The sequence below is a fragment of the Ranitomeya variabilis genome, chromosome 2 (genome assembly GCF_051348905.1).
Source record: "Ranitomeya variabilis isolate aRanVar5 chromosome 2, aRanVar5.hap1, whole genome shotgun sequence".
In the NCBI taxonomy this organism is placed as follows: domain Eukaryota; kingdom Metazoa; phylum Chordata; class Amphibia; order Anura; family Dendrobatidae; genus Ranitomeya; species Ranitomeya variabilis.
In genome coordinates, this window is record NC_135233.1 from 372,147,979 (window position 1) to 372,174,619 (window position 26,641).

A 26,641-nucleotide genomic window follows, 5' to 3' on the forward strand; every position below is an offset into this window, starting at 1 on the left:
AGTTAAATCAAATTGTTCCCACGGGTACTAGGGGCCATGATGGTCATGCTCCAAGTTGTAGTTTACAAATAGCTAAATGTTGAAGAGCGCAGATGTGGGTGACACATTCATAGCACCTGGTGATAACAGATTGTGTGATCTAATCTATCTTCTCCTCAGCTACCCCAGCCTCCTCCATGTGGCCTTGCAGATTTGCTCCGGTATGAAATATCTCTCGTCACTTAATTTTGTACACCGGGACCTCGCCTCTCGAAACTGCCTGGTGGGCGAAAACCTCACCATTAAGATCGCCGACTTCGGTATGAGCCGAAACTTGTACGCCGGAGATTACTACCGCATACAGGGCCGGGCAGTGCTGCCGATCCGGTGGATGGCTTGGGAGTGTATACTCATGGTGCGTGAATAGCCAGATTTGCTATTTAGAAGTTTGAGAAAACTGGGTGACAATCATTATGGAAGTTGTAATGGCAGCCACATTAGACATAAATAGAAACACTGACTCTTCCCTCTCTGCTGTCCACATTCTTAGGGTAAATTCACCACCGCCAGTGATGTCTGGGCCTTTGCAGTGACGCTATGGGAGATTTTCATGTTGTGCAAAGAACAGCCATACGGGGAACTGAATGATGAAGACGTGATTGAGAATGCTGGGGAAGTTTTCAGGGACAGTAAGAAACAGGTGAGTATGGGGGCAAGTAATGGTGATATCCTACAGGTAACTAGAGACATACATTTTTTTATTGAATCTGCCACATACAAAGCTCATACCTGTGCAATGTGGACCATGCGAAGATGGGGCAGATTAATGCTAATTTGCATTAATAAGACTGGATTATACTGTAGAGCTGTATTCTTAATTCTGCTGGTGCAGTCACTGTATACATACATTACATTACTGATCCCGACTTACATCCTGGATTATACTACAGAGCTGCACTCACTATTCTGCTGGTGCAGTCACTGTGTACATACATTACATTACTGACCCTGAGTTACATCCTGGATTATACTCCAGAGCTGCACTCACTATTCTGCTGTGGCAGTCACTGCGTACACACATTACTGACCCTGAGTTACAACCTGTATTATACCCCAGAGCTGCACTCACTATTCTGCTGTGGCAGTCACTGCGTACACACATTACTGATCCTGAGTTACATCCTGTATTATACTCTAGAGCTGCACTCACTATTCTGCTGGTGCAGTCACTGTGTACATACACTACATTACTGATCCTGAGTTACAACCTGTATTATACCCCAGAGCTGCACTCACTATTCTGCTAGGGCAGTCACTGTGTACATACATTACTGATCCTGAGTTACAACCTGTATTATACCCCAGAGCTGCACTCATTATTCTGCTGGTGCAGTCACTGTGTACATACATTACTGATCCTGAGTTACATCCTGTATTATACCCCAGAGCTGCACTCACTATTCTGCTAGGGCAGTCACTGCATACACACATTGCTGATCCTGAGTTACATCCTGTATTATACTCCAGAGCTGCACTCACTATTCTGCTGGTGTAGTCACTGTATACGTATATAAATTGCAATACCAAATATTCTATACACAAGATGGGCGCTATTCGGACATGCTGGGATTTGTAGTTTAGCAGCAGCTGGATTGCCACAGGTTGGGAAACATGGGTCTGATTGTTAGAATCTACTACAGCCCCCATCATGCTTATTCTCTCTGCATTATCTTGGTTCAGGCTGTAGTCAATGATCTATTCTGTGTCTTTTGCTCCTGCAGATCTATCTCTCCCGGCCTCCGCCCTGTCCCCAGTCCCTCTATGAGTTAATGCTGCAGTGCTGGGCCAGAGACTGCAGGGAGCGGCCATTGTTCCAGGACATCCACGCTCTGCTCACCTCTCACGCCCTCTGCTGTCCTACTGTGGAAGTGAAGGAGTAACCGGCGCACTATTCACTGCACTTTCCGTTACCTGCTTCATCATCTTACTCCTCGGCATCATTTCTGGGCTCCTGTCATCAGAAAGCCTTATACACGGCCTGTAGGATGGAGGAGACGTCGTGTGTCCCACTGCAAAGTGTCTCATCCTGTCATACACACTGGATGCCCCAGCCATAGGGAAGACGTGACCTCTACAATGTGAAATGGAAACTCGCTCTGTCCTCAGTACACTGGATTTATCACGACCCTAGCCCTGACTCAATATGGCGGCCGTTAAAAACTGATCAAAACAGATTCTGCCCCTTTAACAAGTCCATGAAGTGAAAAAAGTCCACAAAGAACATTATTCACAAATTTCCTGAGCTCTTAGAGGAATTGTCCACTTTACAAAAGCCATAATTAGAAGGGTCTTGATAAGAAAGTTCAGCTCTCAAAATCTGGAGGAGCACAAAGCAATGTTCTACGGCCATTATCGGGCGCTTGGTTGGTTGGGATATTGGTTGTTCCTACTGAAATCTGGCATTTTTCTCGTTAGCGCCCTATGAATATACTGTATGTGATGCTCCAGCAAAATGGCGTCGGTGGTAGATCTCAGATCCTCCAGCATTGAAGTTGAGATCCTCCCCGATGGGTTGGGGTCTTATCGCTGTTCTCATCCCTGTTGTTATAGTTTACTGTATGAGAAACTTCAAGTGTGACGAAGCCTGGAGGGGACATTCGCCTTTCCACATTTCGTCCGTTTTCAGCCCCCCATCTCTGTACCATAAGTCTTACTGCTGCTGGTTTGCCCAAGTCTTCAGGCTTCGCATCCTAAAGTCTGTCCAAGCGAGAAACCTGATATTTCAAGAATGCAAAAAATGAGCGGCATCTATCCGGAGCCCCTCGCCAGGCTTCACCTCCATCATCGTCATCCCACGCTCTGGAATCCTTATCCGCCAGCGATGCCCCCTCACTTGACATTCTGCACAAACATCTGCTGCGGAGACATGCGCTGGGTGGGCACATTTCTCAAACACTCCTTTAACTAATCTAGAAAAGTTCTGACGCACTCCAATACTCCAGACTGCGTCTCACGGCCGCCTTCTGATTTCAAGGGCTTCTCCATAAAGGGACATCTCACCCCCTACAATTCCGGCGGCCGTCTCGCCACCGTCTGCTCAGTCTGGACTTCTTAAGACAATTCTCCTTTCTTCCAGTGAATGGAGTCATTCGAGCTTCTGGAGCAGAAGAATACATACATTGTGTGAGGGTCTCGAGATGAAAATGTCAAGGATGCTTGTAACCCGAAACTATTTTCTACATAGAAAAAAATCAGAAAATAAATCTGATTATATCACTTGGGGAGTATTAATGAGCCCTCGAAATACATTGTGAGAATTGATATTTCGATTTGCACGGATGGTGGGAGGCCTCCGATAGGACGTTACCAAAACTTTGGCCGAAATGACGTTGCTAAAGAATTTCGTTTGCGAGTCTTGTGAATGACCCCTTGGCCACTCGCTGGCAGCCCCATAGATGGTTGTAGCAGTCTGGGGACCTCGAAACGTCTTGATCTTCCATAGTTGAACGCTGTATGGACCCTTGATTGGTTAGCAGTGAGGACGCTCGGACATTCGCACGCTATGGCCCGATCTGTATATACAGTTCTGCTAATTTAAAGCTTTACATGAGATTGTGTTACTTTTTTATATGATGTTAATATATAGAGATTGGCTGAATATCACTAATTTGCAGAAATAAAGATTGACATTTTTTTCTAGATTCTTTTAGACACATTGGTCCCTGTGGCTTTTCTTTTCCTGCCGTGGTTTGTTATTTTCATTGACCTTTAAAAGGGATATTCCAATGTCAAAAAGTAATGGGAATTACTAGAACAGGTCACCACTTTAAGATTGGTGAAGGTCCCATCTCTTGGACACCATCGATTAGCTAGAATAGGTCCCCACTTTGTGACTGGTGGAGGTCCCATCTCTTGGACACCATCGATTAGTTAGAATAGGTCACCACTTTGTGATTGGTGGAGGTCCCATCTCTGGGACACCATCAAGTAGCTAGAACAGGTCCCCACTTTGTGACTGGTGGACGTCCCATCTCTGGGACACCATCAAGTAGCTAGAACAGGTCCCCACTTTGTGACTGGTGGAGGTCCCATCTCTGGGACACCATCAATTAGCTAGAATAGGTCCCCACTTTGTGATTGGTGGAGGTTCGATCTCTGGGACACCATCAATTAGCTAGAACAAGTCCCCACTTTGTGATTCGTGGAGGTCTCATCTCTTGGACACCCATCGATTAGCTAGAACAGGTACACACTTTGTGATTGGTGGAGGTCCCATCTCTGGGACACCATAAATTAGCTACAATGGGTCCCCACTTTGTGATTGGTGGAGGTCCCATCTCTGAGACACCATCGATCCTGGCACTCAGAGCTATGGCTTCTTGATTGTATCCCTGACAGGTCTGGCGGGATGAGTCAGGTCAAGACTGGGGCCCCATCATTCTTAGGATCAGAGGTTGGACCCCCACCATGTAAGATTATGGGACACCTAGCGATATATCATCACTACATGAGATGTGAACCCTGCCTCGCTGACAAGTCGATGGGCCAATTTAGTATTACATGCTGGCAAGTCAACATTCAGATAATAGACAGACGATCCGGGTCTATAGTAGGCGTTAACCTTCCCTCTAAAGCCCCCGCAGAGATTAGCTCATCGGTGGGCGCTTGTTCGGCCGGCGGCTATCCATCCTGCCTATCCCCATACACAGGAGCGCTCCCGATTCTTCCACAGCGCCTCTTCCAGGCATCTCTGGGGGCGATTTCTCTCTTACAGAACAAAAACGACCGGCAGCCTGAAATCTGATCCTATTTCTTCCAATGATCACCTGTCGAGAGCCCCCCGTGCACAGACCGGCGGCCGAACCAATCGACGTCTGTGGCTTAGCCGAAGTTAGCCTACTCTGTAACAGACTCTTATCTGAATGGGGTCTTCCGCAGGGACCACCCTCTGACATCCATACAGCCTAGGACAAGGGGGGGGTTGAGCCTTCAACAATGACTCCTTCAATCATAACAATGAAACATTCTGCAACTTTTAGTATGAAGAACTTCATTCATTGACAGCAAGCAGGATCTTAAAGTGAGACAATGTTTCCTCGAGAGGCTAAAAATCTGTACAAACCTAAAAAAAAAAATGTATATAAAACGGCGTCGTATCTTGATAATTCCTCTGTGACCGATGCGGAAGAAGAGCGTGTTGTACAAACAGAGAATTGTCTAGAAGTGAGAAAGATGTCTATGCCGTGAGTATTCGGCTGGAATATAAATATATATTACTAGATTGTGGCCCGATTCTAACGCATCGGGTATTCTAGAATATGCATGTCCCCGTAGTATATGGACAATGATGATATGATTCCAGAATTCGCGGCAGACTGTGCCCGTCGCTGATTGGTCGAGGCAAGCTTTATGACATCATCGTCGCCATGGCAACCATTATGACATCTACGTCGATACTGTGCCCGTCGGTGATTGGTCGAGGCCCAGGCGGCCTCGACCAATCAGAGACGCGGGATTTCCAGGACAGACAGACAGACAGAAACACCCTTAGACAATTATATATATATATAGATGGATATATCCCCATTCACTGACAGCTAGCAGAGATCAGTAAGGAAAAACCCAAAGTGAAGGAGAAAGCGGCAGAACCTTTGGTGGGGCTCATTTTACCGTGACACATCTGGCATCCGCCCTCATCGTTGGGCCCGTGAGCGGCCAAGAGGGAGACTAACTCCTTCATTAACAGGCCAGGCGTCCGATGAGAGTTGTCCTTCAGTCTGAAGATAAGTGTGCAGCAGCTGCGTCTTGTTGTGAAGAGAGGACGCTCCCTAGCAACAGCTGGATTCCAGAGGACAATGGGCGTTTCCATGGTTACTACGGAATGTCAGATATTTGCCGGACATCTGTCACAAAGGAACAAGCTGCCCTGACTCCTGACTTTGCCTTTCCAGCTGCCCTGGTCCCATAGTGGACGATAGGAGTCATAGTCCGAAATCAAAGACATGGGGGATCAGTAAATAGAATCGGATTTATTCGTATACAGCAAAATAGAGATTTGAAGCCATGAAAACTATGAGAAATCGAGTAAATGTGCCTTGTAGCTTAGGTCGAGAGGGCGGGCGAACCGAATATGAGGTAGGGGCGTCATTGTGGGGGGAGTCAGCCACGATGCAGGGGGCTCTGGCAGACTTCTCTCCCCACAAATGTGATATCGCACTTAAAGGGAAGGTTTTGTCGCTTCTAAAATGAAAAATTAAACAACTTTAAAAAAAATTGCTATCTGTGTCTACAGCTCCAATGCAGATGTATGCGTCTCCTTGGTTACGGATGACAATAAAAGTATCCTTTTACTTTCCATCTGTATCAAGAAGCAGAGCCCAGATGGGATCAAAATGCACAGACTGAAGTCGGTCTCTACGTTAACGCATACGACGGCATAGGAGCTGCAAACACAAAACGACAAGTTGCTTTAATCTTTATTATTCTAGATGCTGTAGAGTGTTAAAGCCACAAAATTGGGTTGACATGACTGACATACCTCTTTATTCAACCCAACCTTCGTAGTCCAGGAAGCTCAAGGCAAAAGATGCTGCGCAACTGGAGCATCCGGCATCACTTTTCCATTGGAACAGTAGAATAATACAGATTCGGTTATGCGTAGCACCTTGGTCCCCCCTCCTCAAGCTCTCCCATCAATACGAAATGCATGGAATAAAGCACGCACAATAATAATAATGTAATATAGAAGCGCCTCGTCCGAGGCAAAGAAGACCCCCCAATCCTTCACCATTTTATACTGAGGTCCAGTAATGATGAGGATGGAATGTGCCCGGGATAAGCAGCCGATGGGTCAGCGGGATGGTACGGCCCTGACCGAGGCACGGGAAACCTTATGCCTCAGCTTAGGGGGCGTGCAGGAGTTTTCATGACTGATACTTCGATCCCCTACATCATCTGTCAAGGAAAAGCCAGGAGACCCCCATATACAGAAGAGGATGATTGGCCAATACTTATTTTCTAATATATATGGGGCTTAACAAGGAGGCTGCCACGTGTGTAACATTCTCATATGTGCATTATCTGCCTCTCCTGCAAACGAAAAAAAAAAAATAATAAATCTTCATCCATCCGTAAAGTGAGGTCAGCTCTGCAGCCGTAGTTACAACCTGCGCCTCCTCAGGCTGATGAGGGTTGTAGTCAAGTAACAGCTGAAGAGCGGCAGCCTGCGGGACTCCGCTATGGAGCAGGGATGGGGCAGATTCTTGTGCTTGAGCCGCTCTGCCTGGTTACTGTGCAGTAAGCGAATCATGGGGAGGATTTTCTACAGAGGCGATAACCACCTTTGCTAGAGAACAAGCCCAGACTCCTCAACACTCGTCTTCACCGAGGAGGGCGTAAGGGTTCACGTCAGCAACTTTACTTTTGGTCCCCTTCTTTGTGTCAGATGGATCCTCATCTTCATCTTCCTCTTCATCTGCATCTCGGTCACGTTCTTCCTCTTCTTCTCCTGAACTGGAGATCTCCTCCTCCTCTTCTCCGTCTGATAAGGAGCGACTCTCAGATTGTCCTCGGGACTGAACCTGGGAAATCATTTCCAGTGTTTCTGGGTGCATCTCAAAAGTCTCTACAAGAGGAAATGTAAGTGTAATAAGTAGTGTAACCCAAAGAATGAAAGATAGTTATAAAAAGGTATCTTTGTGCAGATATTTTTACAGAGTATTATACCCCAGAGCTGCACTCACTATTCTGCTGGTGCAGTCACTGTGTGGATACATTACTGATCCTGAGTTACCTCCTGTATTATACCCCAGAGCTGCACTCACTATTCTGCTGGTGCAGTCACTGTGTGGATACATTACTGATCCTGAGTTACCTCCTGTATTATACCCCAGAGCTGCACTCACTATTCTGCTGGTGCAGTCACTGTGTGGATACATTACTGATCCTGAGTTACCTCCTGTATTATACACCAGAGCTGCACTCACTATTCTGCTGGTGCAGTCACTGTGTGGATACATTACTGATCCTGAGTTACATCCTGTATTATACCCCAGAGCTGCACTCACTATTCTGCTGGTGCAGTCACTGTGTACATACATTACATTACTGATCCTGAGTTACCTCCTGTATTATACCCCAGAGCTGCACTCACTATTCTGCTGGTGCAGTCACTGTGTACATACATTACATTACTGATCCTGAGTTACATCCTGTATTATACCCCAGAGCTGCACTCACTATTCAGTTGATTGTCTATCCCTCTTAGGCTATGTTCACATTTGCGGTCGTCGCCGCATGCGTCATGCGCCCCTATATTTAACATGGGGGCGCATGGACATGCGTCGCACTTGCGTTTTGCGCCGCATGCGTACGGGCGCAGAGGACGCAGCAAGTTGCATTTTTGCTGCGTCCAAAATCAATGAAAAAAAGGACGCATGCGGCGCAAAACGCAGCGTTGTGCATGCGTTTTGTTTGCGTTGCGGCGCCGACGCTGCGGCGCACAACGCAAATGTGAACGTAGCCTTAAGGTACCTTCACACGAAACGACTTTACAACGAGAACGACAACGATCCGTGACGTTGCAGCGTCCTGGATAGCGATATCGTTGTGTTTGACACGCAGCAGCGATCTGGATCCTGCTGTGATATCGCTGGTCGTTGAATAAAGTTCAGAACTTTATTTGGTCGTGAGACCGGCGTGTATCGTCAGGTTTGACACCAAAAGCAACGATACCAGCGATGTTTTACGCTGGTAACCAGGGTAAATATCGGGTTACTAAGCGCAGGGCCGCGCTTAGTAACCCGATGTTTACCCTGGTTACCAGCGTAAAAGTAAAAAAAACAAACAGTACATACTCACCTGCGCGTCCCCTGCCGTCCGCTTCCTGCTCTGACTGAGCGCCGGCCCTAAAGTAAAAGCACAGCGGTGACGTCACCGCTCTGCTGTTAGGGCCGGCGCTCACACAGTACAGGAAGCGGACGCCGGGGGACGCGCAGGTGAGTATGTACTGTTTGTTTTTTTTACATTTTACGCTGGTAACCAGGGTAAACATCGGGTTACTAAGCGCGGCCCTGCGCTTAGCAACCCGATGTTTACCCTTGTTACCCGGGGACCTCGGCATCGTTGGTCGCTGGAGAGCGGTCTGTGTGACAGCTCTCCAGCGACCAAAAAGCGACGCTGCAGCGATCGGCATCGTTGTCGCTATCGCTGCAGCGTCGCTTCGTGTGAAGGTACCTTTACACTTCCTCGAGCAGCGGGTGACTATACTTAGGTCAGCCTCTTACCTTTCTGATGACAGTATCCAGGGGGCCTCATGCACAAGCAAAGCCTCCCATCTACAGCAAGACGCAGCAGGCTGTTGGCTCCCCTGTACGTGTCACTGCGGGAGGCTTTCGCCGTCTTGTAGCCGCGCTTATCTGCCCAGGCTGAATACGGGAAGAGAGGAAAATAAAGCCGTCAATACGGTGAGTGAACACATGGGGTACATACAGTGTATCTGGTATGGTGTATATACAGTGTATCTATATTATACGGGGAATATACAGTGTATCTATATTATATGGGGTATATACAGTATATATTATATGGGGCGTATACAGTGTATCTATATTACATGGGGCATATACAGTATATCTATATTACATGGGGCATATACAGTATATCTATATTACATGGGGTATACACAGTATATCTATATTACATGGGGTATACACAGTATATCTATATTACATGGGGCATATACAGTATATCTATATTACATGGGGCATATACAGTATATCTATATTACATGGGGCATATACAGTATATCTATATTACATGGGGTATACACAGTATATATAGTCCGTTACCTTCACAGATGCCCCATGCAGTCCAGCCCTGGTCTTGTCCATCTGGATGGTCCAGTTTCAGTAACCTGGGAACCGGTATTCGGCAGGACAGGTATCCCACGGAGGTGTAAGGTTCCTGAATCTGAGCGATCGGGTAGATTCCTGCCAGCAGCTGGGAAGGAGAGACCGGCACAGCCCTTTACAAAACGTGCCGCATGTTCCTCTGAGCGGGTACAGATCTGTCCTTTATTTTTGGTGAATATGATGGTAGACGCCGGCTTATGGCGGGCCACTACATGCGCCACACCTGATGGCTGCGCCATAATCCGCCCCCCACTTGCGCAGGAAGGGGTTAATAGGATCAGGACGCCTCGGATACAGATATTCACCTGCTGCTGCTTGTCTATGAGTGAAGGGAAGATGAGGCCGGGGCAGTCGCAGAGACGCACTGTGGGGGTCAAGAAATATGTCTGGAAGTACTTGGTGTGACCCGGGGTCCGGGAAACGCTGACGATCTTCTTTCCGACCAGTCCGTTGATCAGTGAAGATTTTCCCACATTGGGGAACCCTGCAAAAGAAGCAGGTGAAAAAAAAAAATGGAGGTTAGACACCATCTGCTCCTGCCGTAACTCTTGCAGCCTCCCACCATGATTAGGCTTAAAGGGGCTGTCCATCTCTTATTACAGACTGCCTGGAAACAGAACGACAAACCAGTATAACTATATATCACATAATATATATATATATATATATATATATATATATATATATATATATATATATATATATATATATATATATATATATATATAATGTGAAACAGCACACTATAAATGCCTTTCGGGTGCACAGGCCTTAATTGCAATCCATCCACTATGCATAAATCTAAAAAGAAGAAAAAATAAGGCAGCACTCCTTTTCTTCAAGTGAAAATCTGTGTTTTAATTCAGAGCCACATGGCAGGCAACGTTTACGCTCTGGATGAGCCTCTATCAGGCTTGAGAAAGGTTCATCCAGAGCCGAAACGTTGCCTGCCATGTGGGTCTGAATTAAAACACAGATTTTCACTTGAAGAAAAGGAGTGCTGCCTTATTTTTTCTTCTTTTTATATATCACATGATAAATCCCGGCACAAAGAGAAACAGAAAAAAAATAAAAAACAACTTGGTTCCTACTGCCTGTTTCCAAGTGTAATCTACCTGTAGCAGCAGAGACACCGAGGCCCTTTACGGGACGTGGGGGGGCGAGCCAGTGTCCCTCTACAGGAAGTGGGGGGCAGGCCAGTGTCCCTCTACGGGACGTGGGGGGCGAGCCAGTGTCCCTCTACAGGAAGTGGGGGGCAGGCCAGTGTCCCTCTACGGGACGTGGGGGGCGAGCCAGTGTCCCTCTACAGGAAGTGGGGGGCAGGCCAGTGTCCCTCTACAGGAAGTGGGGGGCGAGCCAGTGTCCCTCTACGGGACGTGGGGGGCGAGCCAGTGTCCCTCTACGGGACGTGGGGGGCAGGCCAGTGTCCCTCTACGGGACGTGGGGGGCAGGCCAGTGTCCCTCTACGGGACGTGGGGGGCAGGCCAGTGTCCCTCTACGGGACGTGGGGGGCAGGCCAGTGTCCCTCTACGGGACGTGGGGGGCAGGCCAGTGTCCCTCTACGGGACGTGGGGGGCAGGCCAGTGTCCCTCTACGGGACGTGGGCCAGTGTCCCTCTATGGGACGTGGGGGGTGGGCCAGTGTCCCTCTACAGGATGTGGGGGAGAGATTTTGTCTATCTGCTCCCACTTCCCTGTTTGTTAAGCTGCATGTAGGCATAATGGACAGGTGGGATTTCAGTTTAGGGCAAGCAAGCCACTTGAAGAAATGCATACTGTGAGGGAAATGAAGTTCAAGCACAAATCGTGCTGGCAGAATGCTAATGAAGTCAAAAAGCCTACAGAAAAAAAAAAAGACTAAATATCAAATCAGAGTAGGGGAATAGCGACAGTTCCTGATTATGTAAGACTGGTATGTACAGCAGGGGATGTGGGCAGCGAGGCCTTGGTGCAGGTTTTTTTTGTGTGTTTTTTGTTTTTTTAAAGCGAAAGTTCTTCTTGGACTACCCCTTTAAATGGATGATAAATGTCAAATTTCCATGTTATTGCTTCTAATATCATTGAATTAAAGCTAGAGAGGGGCTGATTGTAGTGTTCTCCACTGTGATGACCCTCGGTGAGGCCAGAGAGATCCCACCATATCCCCTGCAGAGCATTAAACCACAGGGAGTCTCATCCTACAACCTCTTTGTGAATGTGATTCCGGGACCCTCTGGTGATCAGCCGGCTCCGCATGGAGAATACAGTACATCATGCCGACTAATCCCAGCATGCCGACCAATAATACCAGGAACGTGCATATAATCAGCACATCCATGAGCCATTCTCACCTACACATCCAATGCTCAGCACCCCGTCTTTATAGCGCTCCCTGCTGGGTGCCCCTAGTTCTGCATCAGTGACCTGCTGGGCGACCACAACATCCGTCTCATCGGCCTCCTTCTCCTCTTCATCTTCTTCCCTCCCTGCAGCGCTGAGCAGTGCGGCCGAGTCTCTCTCAATCTTCTCTCTCCAGGACGTCAGGTCCACTGAGGGGAACATGGAGACACGTGAACATATGGAGGAGCAGTCGGGTGGGCCGGACCCGTCCCGATATCATGGGCCGCTCCTAACAGGATGCAGCAATGGAAAGGTTTCTGGTCCATGCAGGTGGATGCCAGCGGGAGGCCGGGCACTTATTAATGAGGGACTATATGATATCCGTTGGTGAGGTCAGGACGTCATTACCGTTTCCAGCAGTGATGATCTCGCAGGCCCGCAGGAGCTGATTTGGGCCCATGGCTGCGTTCCAGGCCCGACGCTTCTTCCTGCGCTTCTTAAACACTAATAGGAGTGAAGAGGAGACATGGAGACCAGTGCAGGCATTAATGGATCTTTCAGGATGTGAAAAAAAAATGTGTTGAAGGGTTATTCTCAGCAGTAGGCTGGGGTCACACAAGTGTATACCCTCCCAACCGAGAGAACTGGGTCAGTTATACAAACCACACTCTAAAAAACAATTTAAAGAAACTGAACGATTTGGTCATAAATGATACATAACACAAAAACCTAAAACCTTTACTGAACACACAAGTAGTAATGAGGCGGCGATGTAGGAGACGGTGCACACACATCATATTAAGAATAAATAGAATATACAGTTAGCACCCCCCAGGAAGAAGCTAAAACGTAAAACGCGCGTCGGGGCCTGTGCTACATCTTCAGGTTGTAACCCCTATTCCCTTTATATTGTATGCTAACTTTATATTCTACCATACACTTTTACACTATACTAAGCACTTTCTTGGCACAGCACTTTGAATCTAAGGTTATATGATGAGGTAGACACGTCTGATTCACAAGTAGAGTTAGCATACAATAGAAAGGTAAAGAGAGTAGGGGGATACAACTTTTAGATGTAGCAAAGGCACCGACACGCGTTTCCCGTTTTAGATTGCTAACTTTATATCATATACTTTTACACTATACTAAGGCTACTTTCACACATCAGGTTTTCAGTGTCAGGCTATATCCGGCGAATGTTGGAAAAACTGGATCCGGAGCAGATTTTGAAAAACTGATGCGACGGATCCGTTTTTTTGACGGATCCGGCTAACCTATCTAGATTATTGGATAAAAAAAAAATAAAAAATTGGAGCATGCTCAGTTTAAAAAACCGGATCAGGCTGCCGGATCCGGCACCTTCCGGCTCCCATAGGCTTTCATTTTAGCAAACAGCTGGAAACGCCGGATCCGGCGCTACAGGCTTTTTTGCCGGAGACAAAAATTGTTGCAGTAGATGTTTTTTTCAGACGCCAGAATCGGAATTTTAGCCGGATCCGGAAAAAAATGGAAGGAACGCTGGGCCATGCGGCGCTAATACAGGTCAATGGGGGAAAAACTGGTTCCTGTTTATATTTTTTCCGGTTTTTCTCTAAAGAGCCGGATTTAGCCTGAAACAAAAAGACGGATGTGTGAAAGTAGTCTAAGCAGTTTGATATCTGTGATTCGTCACTGTTTTTCTATGTATGATCAGATGTTCTAGATTACACAACATATCGTTATGCTGCATTTTTATGAAATTTCCTAGCATTTAGCAGGACTTGATGTCTGCCTGAATTTTATGCATTTTAGCCGTATGGCATTTAAGTATTCTTGAATCTTTTCCAAAGAAGAGATGGAAGCTGCAGATGTGAAGACACGAAAACTCCTCACAATTCATGGAGGTCTCCACCCCAAGTCTAACACCCAGAAAGTGTATACCAACAGAAAGGAGGGTGGTTGAGGCTTGATAAGCATCCAAGCCACCATCACGGATGAAACAAAGAGTATCCAGGAATACATCAGAAAAATGGAACCAAAAGAGGAGATGCTGAGAGAAAGCCTAAGGCAGCAACAACAACAGATCTGGAAGGAAGAACAGGAACATGAAGCGCCATGGCAAGACAAGCCACTTCATGGGATGTACCATCTTGAGATAATGGAGGTGGCTGACATGGAGAAATCCTACCAATGGCTGGAGTAAGCTGGACTCCGAGAGAGCACAGAGGCCCTAATCATAGCAGCACAAGAGCAAGCAGTAAGTACTAGATCCGTAGAAGCAGGAATCTACTACAAAAGACAAGAGCCAAGGTGCAGACTATGAAAAGAATCCTCAGAAACCGTCCAACACATAGTGGCAGGATGCAGAATGCAGGAACAGCATATAACGAACGCCACAACCGAGTAGCAGGAATTGTATAAGGAACATCTGCACAGCATATGGGCAGGGCCGTATTTAGAGTTTCTGCTGCCCTAGGCACTTTTAGTGCTGCCTCCCCCTTTGGTGAGTATGACACTATCGGCAGTGACTTTTGGCAATAATCGCTGATGTGAAAGTCGCCTTTTGCAGCAGATGGGGCAGTTTTTCTGCATGTGCCGCGTAACGGATCACTTACAGCAACACTGCGTTTGGCCTCATTAATTCCCTATGGGATTTGTGGCACTTGCCATGATCTGGAAAATGCGGTACCATACCTCCCAACTTTTAAAGAAGGGAAGGAGGTATAAAGTTTGCGCGGCAAATTTTAGGCCACGCCTCTGACCACACCCATTTCACAACTAGTCACACCCATATCCACGGCCCAACCACAGCCATTTAGTACTGCTGATCACACTGTTTTATATACAATAATTATAAACAAAAAAAAATGGCCACAGTGCTCCATACTGTATAATGGCCAGACATGATGCTCCATACTGTATAATGGCCACACATGATGCTCAATACTGTATAATGGCCACACATGATGCTCCATACTGTATAATGAGTGCACATGATGCTCCATACTGTATAATGAGTGCACATGATGCTCCATACTGTATAATGGCCATTGGCCACACATGATGCTCCATACTGTATAACGGCCACTTGATGCTCCATACTGTATAATGGCCATTGGCCACACATGATGCTCCATACTGTATAACGGCCACTTGATGCTCAATACTGTATAATGGCCACACATGATGCTCCATCCTGTATAACGGCCACACATGATGCTCCATCCTGTATAACGGCCACACATGATGCTCAATACTGTATTATGGCCACACACAGTTCTCCATACTGTATATTGACACCCCCCCCCTCCTGTATGCATGGCTCATATTCACCCCCCCCCCCTATGCATGGCTCATATTAACCCCTTCTGTATGCATGGCTCATATTAACCCCTTCTGTATGCATGGCTCATATTAACCCCTCTTCTGTATGCATGGCTCATATTAACCCCCCTTCTGTATGCATGGCTCATATTAACCCCCCCTTCTGTATGCATGGCTCATATTAACCCCCCCTTCTGTATGCATGGCTCATATTAACCCCCCCTTCTGTATGCATGGCTCATATTAACCCCCCCTTCTGTATGCATGGCTCATATTAACCCCCCTTCTGTATGCATGGCTCATATTTCCCCCCAGTATGCATGGCTCATATTAACCTCCCCCCCCCCCTGTATGCATGGCTCATATTAACCTCCCCCCCTGTATGCATGGCTCATATTAACCTCCCCCCGTATGCATGGCTCATATTAACCTCCCCCCCCTGTATGCATGGCTCATATTAACCTCCCCCCCCCCCCCCCCGTATGCATGGCTCATATTAACCTCCCCCCCCCTGTATGCATGGCTCATATTAACCTCCCCCCCCCGTATGCATGGCTCATATTAACCTCCCCCCCCGTATGCATGGCTCATATTAACCTCCCCCCCCGTATGCATGGCTCATATTCACCCCCCCCCTGTATGCATGGCTCATATTAACCTCTCCCCCCCTGTATGCATGGCTCATATTCACCCCCCCCGGCCCCGCCGTATGCATGGCTCATCTCCCCCCCGGGCCTGGCTCTGGCTGTATGCGTGGCGCCGCGGCTCATCGGCTCACCGACGCTCCCATCCTGTGTGGCTCGGCTCCCCGTCCACCGCGGGCCTCCTACATCCTCCCCGGCCCCCCCTCCTCCCTGGCTGACGCTGTCAATCATCATTCATACTCACCTCACACACACCGCGCAGAAGGACGGAATCCTTGGAGTCGGAATCCTCCGCCAGGCTCTGTCCCTGCGCAGCACCGTCCTCCTCGCCTCGTCCTGTGTGAGCGCCGCGGTCAGGTGGTACCGCTTAATGAGGCGGCACCATGTGACCGCTCACACAGGGCGAGCTGCAGTCGTGCAGTCGCTGAGAGCAGACCAGCCGGCACCGCTGGAGCAGGTGAGGTGAGTATGAGACAGACAGTCAATGGGGGCTGTGCCAGCAAGGAGGCATCGGCGGCGGCGCTGGGGGGGCTGGGGGCGGTCGGACCGGACCGGACAAAGTGATATTTAAAAAAAAAAAAAAAAAAAAAACCTGCTCAGGTGCCGCCCCCCCCCGCATTGCCCCGCCCTAGGCACGTGCCCTCACGTGCCTAGTGGCAAATACGGCCCTGCATATGGGCCAAGTCCCCCTAAATCCAGGTGGGAGACCCCAGAAAAAGTAGTGGAGAATGAAAGGGCTAAATTCCTGTGGGACTTCATGATCCAGACAGATTATTATTATATTATTATTTATATATCACCATTAATTCCATGGTGCTGTACATGAGAAGGGGTTACATACAAATTACAGGAATCACTTACAGTAAGCAAACTAACAGACTGGTACAGAGGGGAGAGGACCCTGCCCTTGCGGGCTAGCATTCTACAGGATTATGGGGAAGGAGACAATAGGTCGAGGGCTGCAGTAGCTCCGATGGTGTTGAGGTGGCCGTGTAGTCATTACAGGCTGTAAGCTTCTTTGAAGAGGTGAGTTTTCAGGTTTATTTTGAAGGATCCAAATGTGGTGGATAACCGGACATGTTGGGGCACAGAATTCCAGAGGATGGGGGATATTCGGGAGAAGTCTTGGAGGCAATTGGGTGAGGAGCAAATAAGCGTGGAGGAGAGAAGGAGGTCTTGGGAGGACCAGAGATTACATGAGGGAAGATATTGAGAGATTAGTTTGGAAATATACGGAGGAGAAAGGTTATGGATGGCTTTGTAGGTCAGGGTTAGGAGTTTAAACTGGATTCGCTGGGAAATTGGGAGCCAGTGAAGAGATTTGCAAAGAGGGGAAGCAGGAGTGTAGCGAGGAGAGAGATTAATTAGTCGGGCAGCAGAGTTAAGGATGGACTGGAGGGGTGCGAGAGTGTTAGCGGGGAGGCCGCAGAGGAGGATGTGGCAGTAGTCGAGGCGGGAGATGAGGGTAGAGTGAGGGTTGAGGAAAGGACGGATTCTGGAAATATTTTTGAGCTGAAGGTGACAGGAGGTGGCGAGAGCTTGGATGTGCGGTTTAAAGGACAAGGCAGAATCAAGGGTTACTCCAAGGCAGCGGATTACCGGGATGGGGGAAAGTGTGATTTTTTTATTTTGATAGATAGATCAGGTAGGGAAGATGTGCGAGATGGAGGAAAGATAATTAGTTCATATTTGTCCACATTGAGCTTGAGGAAGCGAGAGGAGAAGAAGGAGGATATGGCCGATAGACACTCTGGGATTCTGGAGAGCAGAGAGGTGACATCTGGGCCAGAGAGGTAGATCTGAGTGTCATCGGCATATGGATGGTACTGGAAGCCATAAGACTTTATGAGTTGTCCCAGGCCGAGTGTATAGATTGAGAAAAGTAAGGGTCCTAGGACAGAGCTTTGAGGGACTCCAACAGAGAGGGTGCGAGATGAAGAGGTATTATGGGAGTAGGAAGCGCTAAATGTGCGGTTGGCAAGGTATGAGGAGATCCATGATAGGGAGAGGTCTTTGACACCAAAGGAAGAGATGATCTGTAGTAGGAGGCAGTGGTCAACTGTGTCGAAGGCAGAGGACAGGTCTAGAAGGAGGAGTATAGAGAACTGTCTGTTGGCTATGGCTGTAAGTCGTTCGTAAGTTTGGTCAGGGCTGTCTCAGTGGAATGGTGGGGACGGATGCCAGATTGTAGGTTGTCGAAGAGCAAGTTAGATGCAAGGCGAGAGGAAAGTTCAGCATGGATGTGCTGCTCAAGGAGTTTGGGAGCAAAGATATGGGGCGGTAGCTGGACATAGCGCTCGGGTCAAGGGAAGGCTTTTTGAGGATAGTTGTGATTGTGGCATGTTTGAAAACAGAGGGAAAGGTACCTGAAGTTAGTGATAGATTGAAGAGATGGGATTATTGTAGTGGTGAGGTTGGGGAGGAGGTGGGATGGGATGGGGTCAAGTGCACAAGTGGTGAGGTGTGATTTGGAGAGAAGATGAGCAAGCTGTCCTTCAGTGATGTTGGACAGGGAGGTTATGGGGTTAGGGCATTGGTCAGGCATACAAAGGTGTTGTGGTGGTCGGACAACAAAGATTTGCCTTGTTTGGTTGATCTTATTTTTGAAGTGCGTGGCAAAGTCCTCGGCAATGATTAGGGAACTCGGAGGGGGCAGTGGTGGGCGGAGGAGGGTGATAAAAGAGTTGAACAACTGTTTGGGGTTGTGGGATAAGGAAGATACGAGGGTTATGAAATAATCCTGTTTAGCAGAGGTGAGAGCTGATTTGAATGCGAATGTTGCTTGTTTGAGTGCAGTGAAATCGTCTTGCGAATGCGTTTTCTTCCAACGCCGTTCTGCGATTCTGGATACTTGCCGGAGCTTTTTAATGATGTTATTGTGCCAGGGTTGTCTATTGGTTCGTCGCACTCTGCTATGCATGACAGGGGCGACCGTGTTAATAGCTGATGCAAGAGTGGCATTGTAGAAAGCAGTGTCTGTGTTGTGGGGTGAGGATATGGATGCCAGTGGTAGGATAGAGTCAGAGTGTGTGGGTGTCTAGGTGTGCAAGGTTTCTGCGGGGGTGCGCATGTTGCTGGACATGGGTGACCGGTGAGGAGGACAGGGATGAGAAAGTGAGTAGATGGTGGTCAGATAGAGGGAGAGGGGAGGTGGTGAAGTTAGATAGAGAGCAGAAACGGGTGAAGACCAGGTCTAGTGTATGTCCGTCTGTGTGGGTGGCTGAGGAGAACCACTGAGTAAGTCCAAAGGATGAAGTAAGGGAAAGGAGTTTGGAGGCTGTTGACTGAAGGGTATCAGTGGGGATGTTGAAGTCACCCATGATGATGGTGGGAATGTCAGCAGACAGAAAGCGAAGAAGCCAGGTGAAGAGTTGGTCAATAAAGGCAGTGGCCGGGCCCGGAGGTTGGTATATGACGGCCATTTGGAGGTTGTAGGGGGAGTGGACTTCAAAAGAGGGGAGGATAAGGGAGGGTAGAGGTGGGATTGGGTTAAAGGTGCAGTTAGAAGAAAGGAGAAGGCCCACTCCTCCACCATGTCTGTTGCCAGGGCGAGGAGTGTGGGTGAAGTGGAGGCCGTCATAACAGTGCAGCGGGGGAGGCTGTGTCAGAGGGTGTCAGCCATGTTTCGGAACATCAGAAAGAAGGAATATGAGAAGCTGGAGAAATACCAGGGCCTCAAAGAAGAACTGGAGAAGATGTGGAAGGTGAAGGCAACAGTGATTCCAGTGGTGATAGGAGCACTTGCAGCAGTGACCCCTAAGTTGGGATATATACATATTTCTTAGATTTGTTGGTCAGACGATTATTTGTGATTGTATATACTTTTATACGTTTTTTACGTGATGTGCGCACCGTCTCGTACATCGCCGCCTCATTACTACTTGTGCGTTCAATAAAGGGTTTTTTTTATTCTCTAAGTGCTCTGTATTAAAAATCATTTATGACCAAATAGTTTGGTTTCTCTACATTGTTTTTTGCATTTCCCGAATGGTCTGGTATATCTGTCCAGCAGCCATGTCTTGAGTATTACTACTTGAATTAATTAGACACATCTTACCTATACACATACTATCTGCGGAGCCTGTAACTATGGCCGGGATCACACATACACGAGATACGGCCGAGTCTCGCAGGTGAAAACCCTGCTCTGGCGCCGGGACTCCGGAGTGGAGCGTGCAGCAGCACAGCAATACATGGAGCTGCACGCTCCGCTCCAGTGTGCCGGTGCCAGAGCTGGGTTTTCACCTGCGAGACTCAGCCATATCTTGTGTATGTGTGATCCCGGCCTAAATCACACTCTGATCAGAGCGAGAACCAATTCTCTCGGATGAGAAGATGGAGAAAAAAAAAAAAAAAAGGTTTCCATTCTGTAATTATGAGGAAATCAGACTGCAATCAGATGTCATCCGAGTGCAGTCCGATGTTTTCCACAGACTCACTGACGTGCGATCCGAATATGTGATCAAACTCTTCCGTACTGAGGTTTTTCTTGGTCCGAAAAAAAAAAAAAAAAAAGTGTTCATGAGCCCTTAAAATAAGTCATCACCTATTCCCAGGATGGATAGCACGCTGCTGATTTGTCGGGGTCCGACTGCTGGGACTCCTATCAATCCAGAGAAAACGCAGTGCTGCACTCTGCTATCCCAGAGGTCGGACCCCCACATATTCTGTGGATATGTAGTAAAAGATCAGCGGCTGCAGTGTACTGATCATGATGGGCACTGAATACCGAGGAGGTGAGATGTGAGAGTCTTAGAGCTCATTCACACATCGGTTTTTCTCACGGATAGAGCACTTGTAACCTATGATGTTCTGTGGGGCTGAACACATGGCCGATTATTATTTCGGACTGAGTGGTCTTTGGAAAACATCGGAGACTCGCCCGATTCTGATCCGAGAATTGGCAATGAAAATCTATGGGTCTGATTTTTACGGATTGTCAGAAAGGAAAAAGGGAGAGAATTTTTTTTTTTCTGTTTTCACGTCCGATGATGTTCGGACCAAACTCAGATCAGAATCATGGGTTCGTTTTTCTGGCATTGATGTCTGAAGACGCCCCTGGTCTCACCTGCAGATGGGTCTTGCTCCTCGTCAGGATGTCTTGGGTAGGAGGTGAAGCAGACCAAATGGACTTGTGGAAACTTTTCCCGAAAATAATGTTTCCAAGCCACAACCAGAGCCGGCGGGGCCAGGTCAATCTTATTGAGCACGAGGATCAGTGATCGGCCCAGTTCCTGAGTCACATAGTCATAGAGGGCCGGGGAGAAGTGTAACACCTGCGGGAGAGAACACATAGGATGGCCATTAGTATAATGCAGCATAAAGGAGCCTCCGCATACAATGCGATGGGGAGATGGGGAGAACGATGGCGGATCAAAAACATCGAAAATAAAAGTCAGTAGTTGTGACGTGCCCCTTTAAACCCATATATAATTTCCATGTCCGGATGCACAGGGTTCCTGATACTGACCGGGTGTCGGATGTCTGTTATCAACAGGACTATGTCAGACATTTCCAGGACTCTCCAGAGTTGGCGCCAAGTCTAAAATTGGACAAAACCAAAATTTTACAAAACTTTCCACATACTTTTATGCAACAAATTTAACATTTTTTTGCATTTAAAATTATATAAAATATATATATAATTTTTATTTTTTTATTTTTTTTATTTGGGGGCTATTGACAAGCTACAGTGGTGATGACGGCTTGTTGTAATGGGAACACCCCTTTAAGAGCAATTCGATGGTTTCTTTCTCACCTCCAGGTTGTGATCGAAGTAGCTGAGCTCTTGGGGCGTGTGCTTTTCATAGATCTTCTGCAGATATTCCCTGAAGGCCCGCTCCTCCTGGGACAGGACGGCCTCCTTGCTCATCTCGTAGCTCCAGGCCGGTCTTTTAGGGAAGTCGAGCACTGAGAGGAAACACAAATGGCAGCAGATTTATGATCCCCATGTCCCATAACAACCCTCGTTCCTCTGCTAATTAGATATGGAGGTATTAAGGGACATCGTCAGCAGCTCATTTCAGCTTTGTAAACAGCGGACGTGCTGCCGACAATATGAAACCTGTATGGGGATCAACTGTCTGCAGGATCCATTGTTCTGTCCCCATACAGTTTTGTTGGCCCCATGTAAGCGGGACCATAACGGTATGTGCACACGTTCCGGATTATTCGCTGATTTTTCGGTGGCTTTCCGCAGCAAAAATGCTTAAAAAACGCATACATTGCGGAAACCATTAGTTTTTGTGCACATGTTGCGTTTTTTTTTTCCGCAAAAAAAAAAGCATGCAGAAAAATACGCAGCATGTTCATTAATTTTGCGGATTTTATGCTGATTTCCCACTATATTATTGCATTGGGAACCACTGGGAAAGAAAAAAACCGCGAAAAATCCGCACATAAAAACGTGACAAAAACCCGTGCAGAATTCCTGTGGAAAACCTCAGGATTTTCTCAGGAAATTTCTGCATACTTTCCGGACGTGTGCACATACCCTAAAAGAGCAACCGATGGACTTGTATACAATGTATACACTCAGAAATCAGCCCGTGCAACTAGGCCTTAAGGCAGGAACTAATAGTATAACGGAAAACAATTACTGGAGTAAAATTTAAAAAAAAAATACAATTTACAGAAAAATGATAAAAATAATTCAAAATTAAATAAAAAAGAAAAATATATATATTATATATTCTAGAATTAGTTTTCAGATCATCCTGCGTCCCAAAAATGGTAATAAAAAGCAAACCGTCATCTTACAAAAAACACCACGAGTCTTTGTAACTCCAAAGTGAAATCTGTCTATTGAAAAAAAAAAATGATTGGAGGTATTACTTACATAGGGAAAGACCTATCATAAAGTAGTAAAAAAAATAAAAACTACATCAAGGCTGATAGATGGGGATTAATTAGGTAAGTTTAGGTTGTGTTGTTATTTTTTAGCATTTAGTACTGTCAGGTAAATTGTTGTTGAGCCCTTTAAACATTTGGTTCTGCAAAAAAAACAAAACAAAAAAAAAACAGCAGCCGCCATTGAGGAATCAGGCCAGCTTCAGTGCAGCAAGCGTATTCTCTAGGAAACCAGCCACCTCTGAGACTGGTGACCGGTAACCTAAGCAACGAACACAATAGGACTAAGAATCCCGATGTGAATGGGAATGGAGGGGATTTGTAATAAAGTTTATTATTATTATTATTATGCTTTGTTTATATAGTGCCATCATATTCCACAGCACTTTACAGACGTTATCATCACTGTCTCCATTGTTGCTCACAATCTAGATTCGCCATCAGGATGTCTTCAGAGTGTGGGAGGAACCTGGGGGAAACCCACCAAACATGGGGCGAACATACAGACACCCTGCAGATGTTGTCCTTGGTGGTATTGGAACCCAGAACCCCAGCGCTGCAAAGCAACATTGCTAACCACTGAGCTACCGTTTTAACCACTGAGCCATCGTTCTAACTACTGAGCCACTGTGCTAACCACACTTGCTTTTTTTCTTCTCTCAAGCACTTTGCAATAACCTGTCTCATTCGTTCCTCCAGCAGTTCTTGTCCCCTGCTGACTATCTCAGTCTACACAGAAAAGAAAAAGTGGCAGTCTGCTCTAGTGGCCGATGTGAGAACTGCAGCATTTCTAGAATTCTACACGTAGATGAAATCCTGGGCGCTGTGAGCGACCATTGGAATAATCGCTGACTGGTGAGCGTGCCCTGGAATGTCCTCGCTCAGCACCATGCACTCACACACCGCAGGCATTGTGTCCGTGCTCCTCTTTAACTGCTGACACGAGTCGCACGTTTATACAAAGCGCCACGTGTAACCCTTTCAGCCCCGTCCTGATGGGTATTATTTAGCAACATGACTGTGCGCACCTGGTGGTTTACCAGCTCTAACTATTTTATTTTTCCCCATTTTTGAAATATCATAAGAGCCTCCGGCGGTGACATCAGATCTGGGTGTGATAAGATGTAACAGATCAGTCATTCTGTGGGTATCACATGATCACCAGGTCCAAAAGTAAAGAGGGTCAGGATGTCCATTGAGATCTACACTTCCCTGCAGCTGCTTTGCAATCCCTTAAACTCAGAAACGTAATCATTATAATGGGAGATATTCTAAACATGCAATACAATCTATAAAATTGGCCATAAGAGAAGCCCTTGCTATAGGGGCGCAGGGGGGAAGCGGTACCTGAGCCCGGCCTGTAAATCTTCTCTATATCCACCTCAAGTTCTGTTTCGGCCACTGGCTCCAATATCTTCTCCACGGCGAGTTTCTTCCTGCGCTCAATTTCTTCTTTGCTTTCTCTATCAAACTGCAGCCTATACCTGGAAAAGAGATGCAATGGGGCCATTATGTAGAGGCGGCAGATTAAAGGGGTTTACCGGCCCCTTACCCGGCTGCAGTATGTTTAAAAAAATAAAAAAAAACAAGAAAAACTGTGCTTTACTCACCCTACTCGGGTCCATCCTTGAGTCTCCACCGCTGCTCCTAGTGTCTGTTATTGTCTGCAGCAATAATGTCAAGTCAACAACGCAACAGCCAGCGGCCGAAATCACTGATTGTCTGCAGCGCTGTCAACGTGATATCAGTGCTGCAGACAATAACAGACCCCGGAAGCAGCAGTGTAGACTCAGCGCTGAACCCAGGGAAGAGTAAAAAAACTCTTTATCTAAAACCAAACGCAGCTGGAGGACATGAAATCCCCTCGAAAGTGAACCTGCATCTTTGGGGGCCAGGACTCGGACCTACAGCAATCTTATATTGGTGGTCTGTCCTAATAAAACGCAATCAATATTGTAGCCCCCTAAAATCCATTTTTTGTGCATATTTTTATGGCGGACCTGTTTGGGTCATATCCTTTTTCTCCCGGCTTGAAGACTTGCGGCTGCTGGTTGATTCTCCTCGCTTGGGGGCGGACGCTCTCGCTGTCTGACGTGTCCGTGTTCTCCTCGCCACGTTCTCTGCTCTGGCTTCGGCTGTTTGACTCGGACCTGCCGGCGTCAAGTGGCCCTGGTGGCAAAATACAGGAACAGAGTGCATGTTATACCCCGATTCTACACAATAAACGAACAGAGTGCATGTTATACCCCGATGCTACATGATAAAGTAACAGAGCACATGTAATATCCCGATGCTACACAATAAGGAAACATAGTGCATGTTATATCCCGATGCTACATGATAAAGTAACAGAGCGCATGTTATACCCCGATGCTCCACAATAAAGGACCAGAGCGCATGTAATATCCCGATGCTACACAAAGGAACAGACTGCATGTTATACCCCGATGCTACATGATAAAGGAACAGAGCGCATGTAATATCCCGATGCTACACAAAGGAACAGACTGCATGTTATACCCCGATGCTACATGATAAAGGAACAGAGCGCATGTTACATCCCGATGCTACATGATAAAGGAACAGAGCGCATGTTACACCCCGATGCTCTACAATAAAGGAACAGAGCGCATGTAATATCCCGATGCTACATGATAAAGGAACAGAGCGCATGTTATACCCCGATGCTCCACGATAAAGGAACAGAGTGCATGTTACATCCCGATGCTCCACGATAAAGGAACAGAGCGCATGTAATATCCCGATGCTACATGATAAAGGAACAGAGCGCATGTTATACCCCGATGCTCCACGATAAAGGAACAGAGCGCATGTTATACCCCGATGCTCCATGATAAAGGAACAGAGCGCATGTTATACCCCGATGCTCCACAATAAAGGAACAGAGCGCATGTTACATCCCGATGCTCCACGATAAAGGAACAGAGCGCATGTAATATCCCGATGCTACACAAAGGAACAGACTGCATGTTATACCCCGATGCTACATGATAAAGGAACAGAGCGCATGTAATATCCCGATGCTACATGATAAAGGAACAGAGCGCATGTTACATCCCGATGCTCCACGATAAAGGAACAGAGCGCATGTAATATCCCGATGCTACATGATAAAGGAACAGAGCGCATGTTATACCCCGATGCTCTACAATAAAGGAACAGAGCGCATGTAATATCCCGATGCTACATGATAAAGGAACAGAGCGCATGTTACATCCCGATGCTCCACGATAAAGGAACAGAGCGCATGTAATATCCCGATGCTACATGATAAAGGAACAGAGCGCATGTTATACCCCGATGCTCCACGATAAAGGAACAGAGCGCATGTTACATCCCGATGCTCCACGATAAAGGAACAGAGCGCATGTAATATCCCGATGCTACATGATAAAGGAACAGAGCGCATGTTATACCCCGATGCTCCACAATAAAGGAACAGAGCGCATGTTATACCCCGATGCTCCACGATAAAGGAACAGAGCGCATGTTATACCCCGATGCTACATGATAAAGGACCAGAGCGCATGTAATATCCCGATGCTACACAAAGGAACAGACTGCATGTTATACCCCGATGCTACATGATAAAGGAACAGAGCGCATGTTACAT

General features: G+C 47.1%; 2 protein-coding genes across 10 annotated transcripts in view; one reads left to right on the forward strand and one right to left on the reverse strand.

The window, feature by feature from the left end:
* Positions 1 to 2,645, forward strand: part of DDR1 (discoidin domain receptor tyrosine kinase 1) — a 55,287-nt gene extending 52,642 nt beyond the window's left edge. For all 9 annotated transcript variants that reach the window (XM_077285969.1, XM_077285965.1, XM_077285963.1 and 6 more), the window contains 3 exons: positions 160 to 394; positions 530 to 679; positions 1,761 to 2,645. In XM_077285969.1, the coding sequence (XP_077142084.1) occupies positions 160 to 394; positions 530 to 679; positions 1,761 to 1,919 (544 nt within the window). In that variant the 3' untranslated portion in view covers positions 1,920 to 2,645. The remainder of the gene's footprint in view (positions 1 to 159; positions 395 to 529; positions 680 to 1,760) is intronic.
* GNL1 (G protein nucleolar 1 (putative)) overlaps positions 1 to 26,641 on the reverse strand; it is a 127,082-nt gene that overhangs the window by 99,053 nt on the left and 1,388 nt on the right. Inside the window, exons 2-12 of the mRNA XM_077285973.1 lie at positions 25,008 to 25,176; positions 24,355 to 24,491; positions 21,917 to 22,068; positions 21,629 to 21,700; positions 21,227 to 21,434; positions 12,617 to 12,712; positions 12,220 to 12,417; positions 10,196 to 10,374; positions 9,828 to 9,978; positions 9,264 to 9,404; positions 5,650 to 7,603 (exon numbers count right to left, since the gene is read on the reverse strand). Of these exons, the coding sequence (XP_077142088.1) occupies positions 7,347 to 7,603; positions 9,264 to 9,404; positions 9,828 to 9,978; positions 10,196 to 10,374; positions 12,220 to 12,417; positions 12,617 to 12,712; positions 21,227 to 21,434; positions 21,629 to 21,700; positions 21,917 to 22,068; positions 24,355 to 24,491; positions 25,008 to 25,176 (1,760 nt within the window). The 3' untranslated portion in view covers positions 5,650 to 7,346. The remainder of the gene's footprint in view (positions 1 to 5,649; positions 7,604 to 9,263; positions 9,405 to 9,827; positions 9,979 to 10,195; positions 10,375 to 12,219; positions 12,418 to 12,616; positions 12,713 to 21,226; positions 21,435 to 21,628; positions 21,701 to 21,916; positions 22,069 to 24,354; positions 24,492 to 25,007; positions 25,177 to 26,641) is intronic.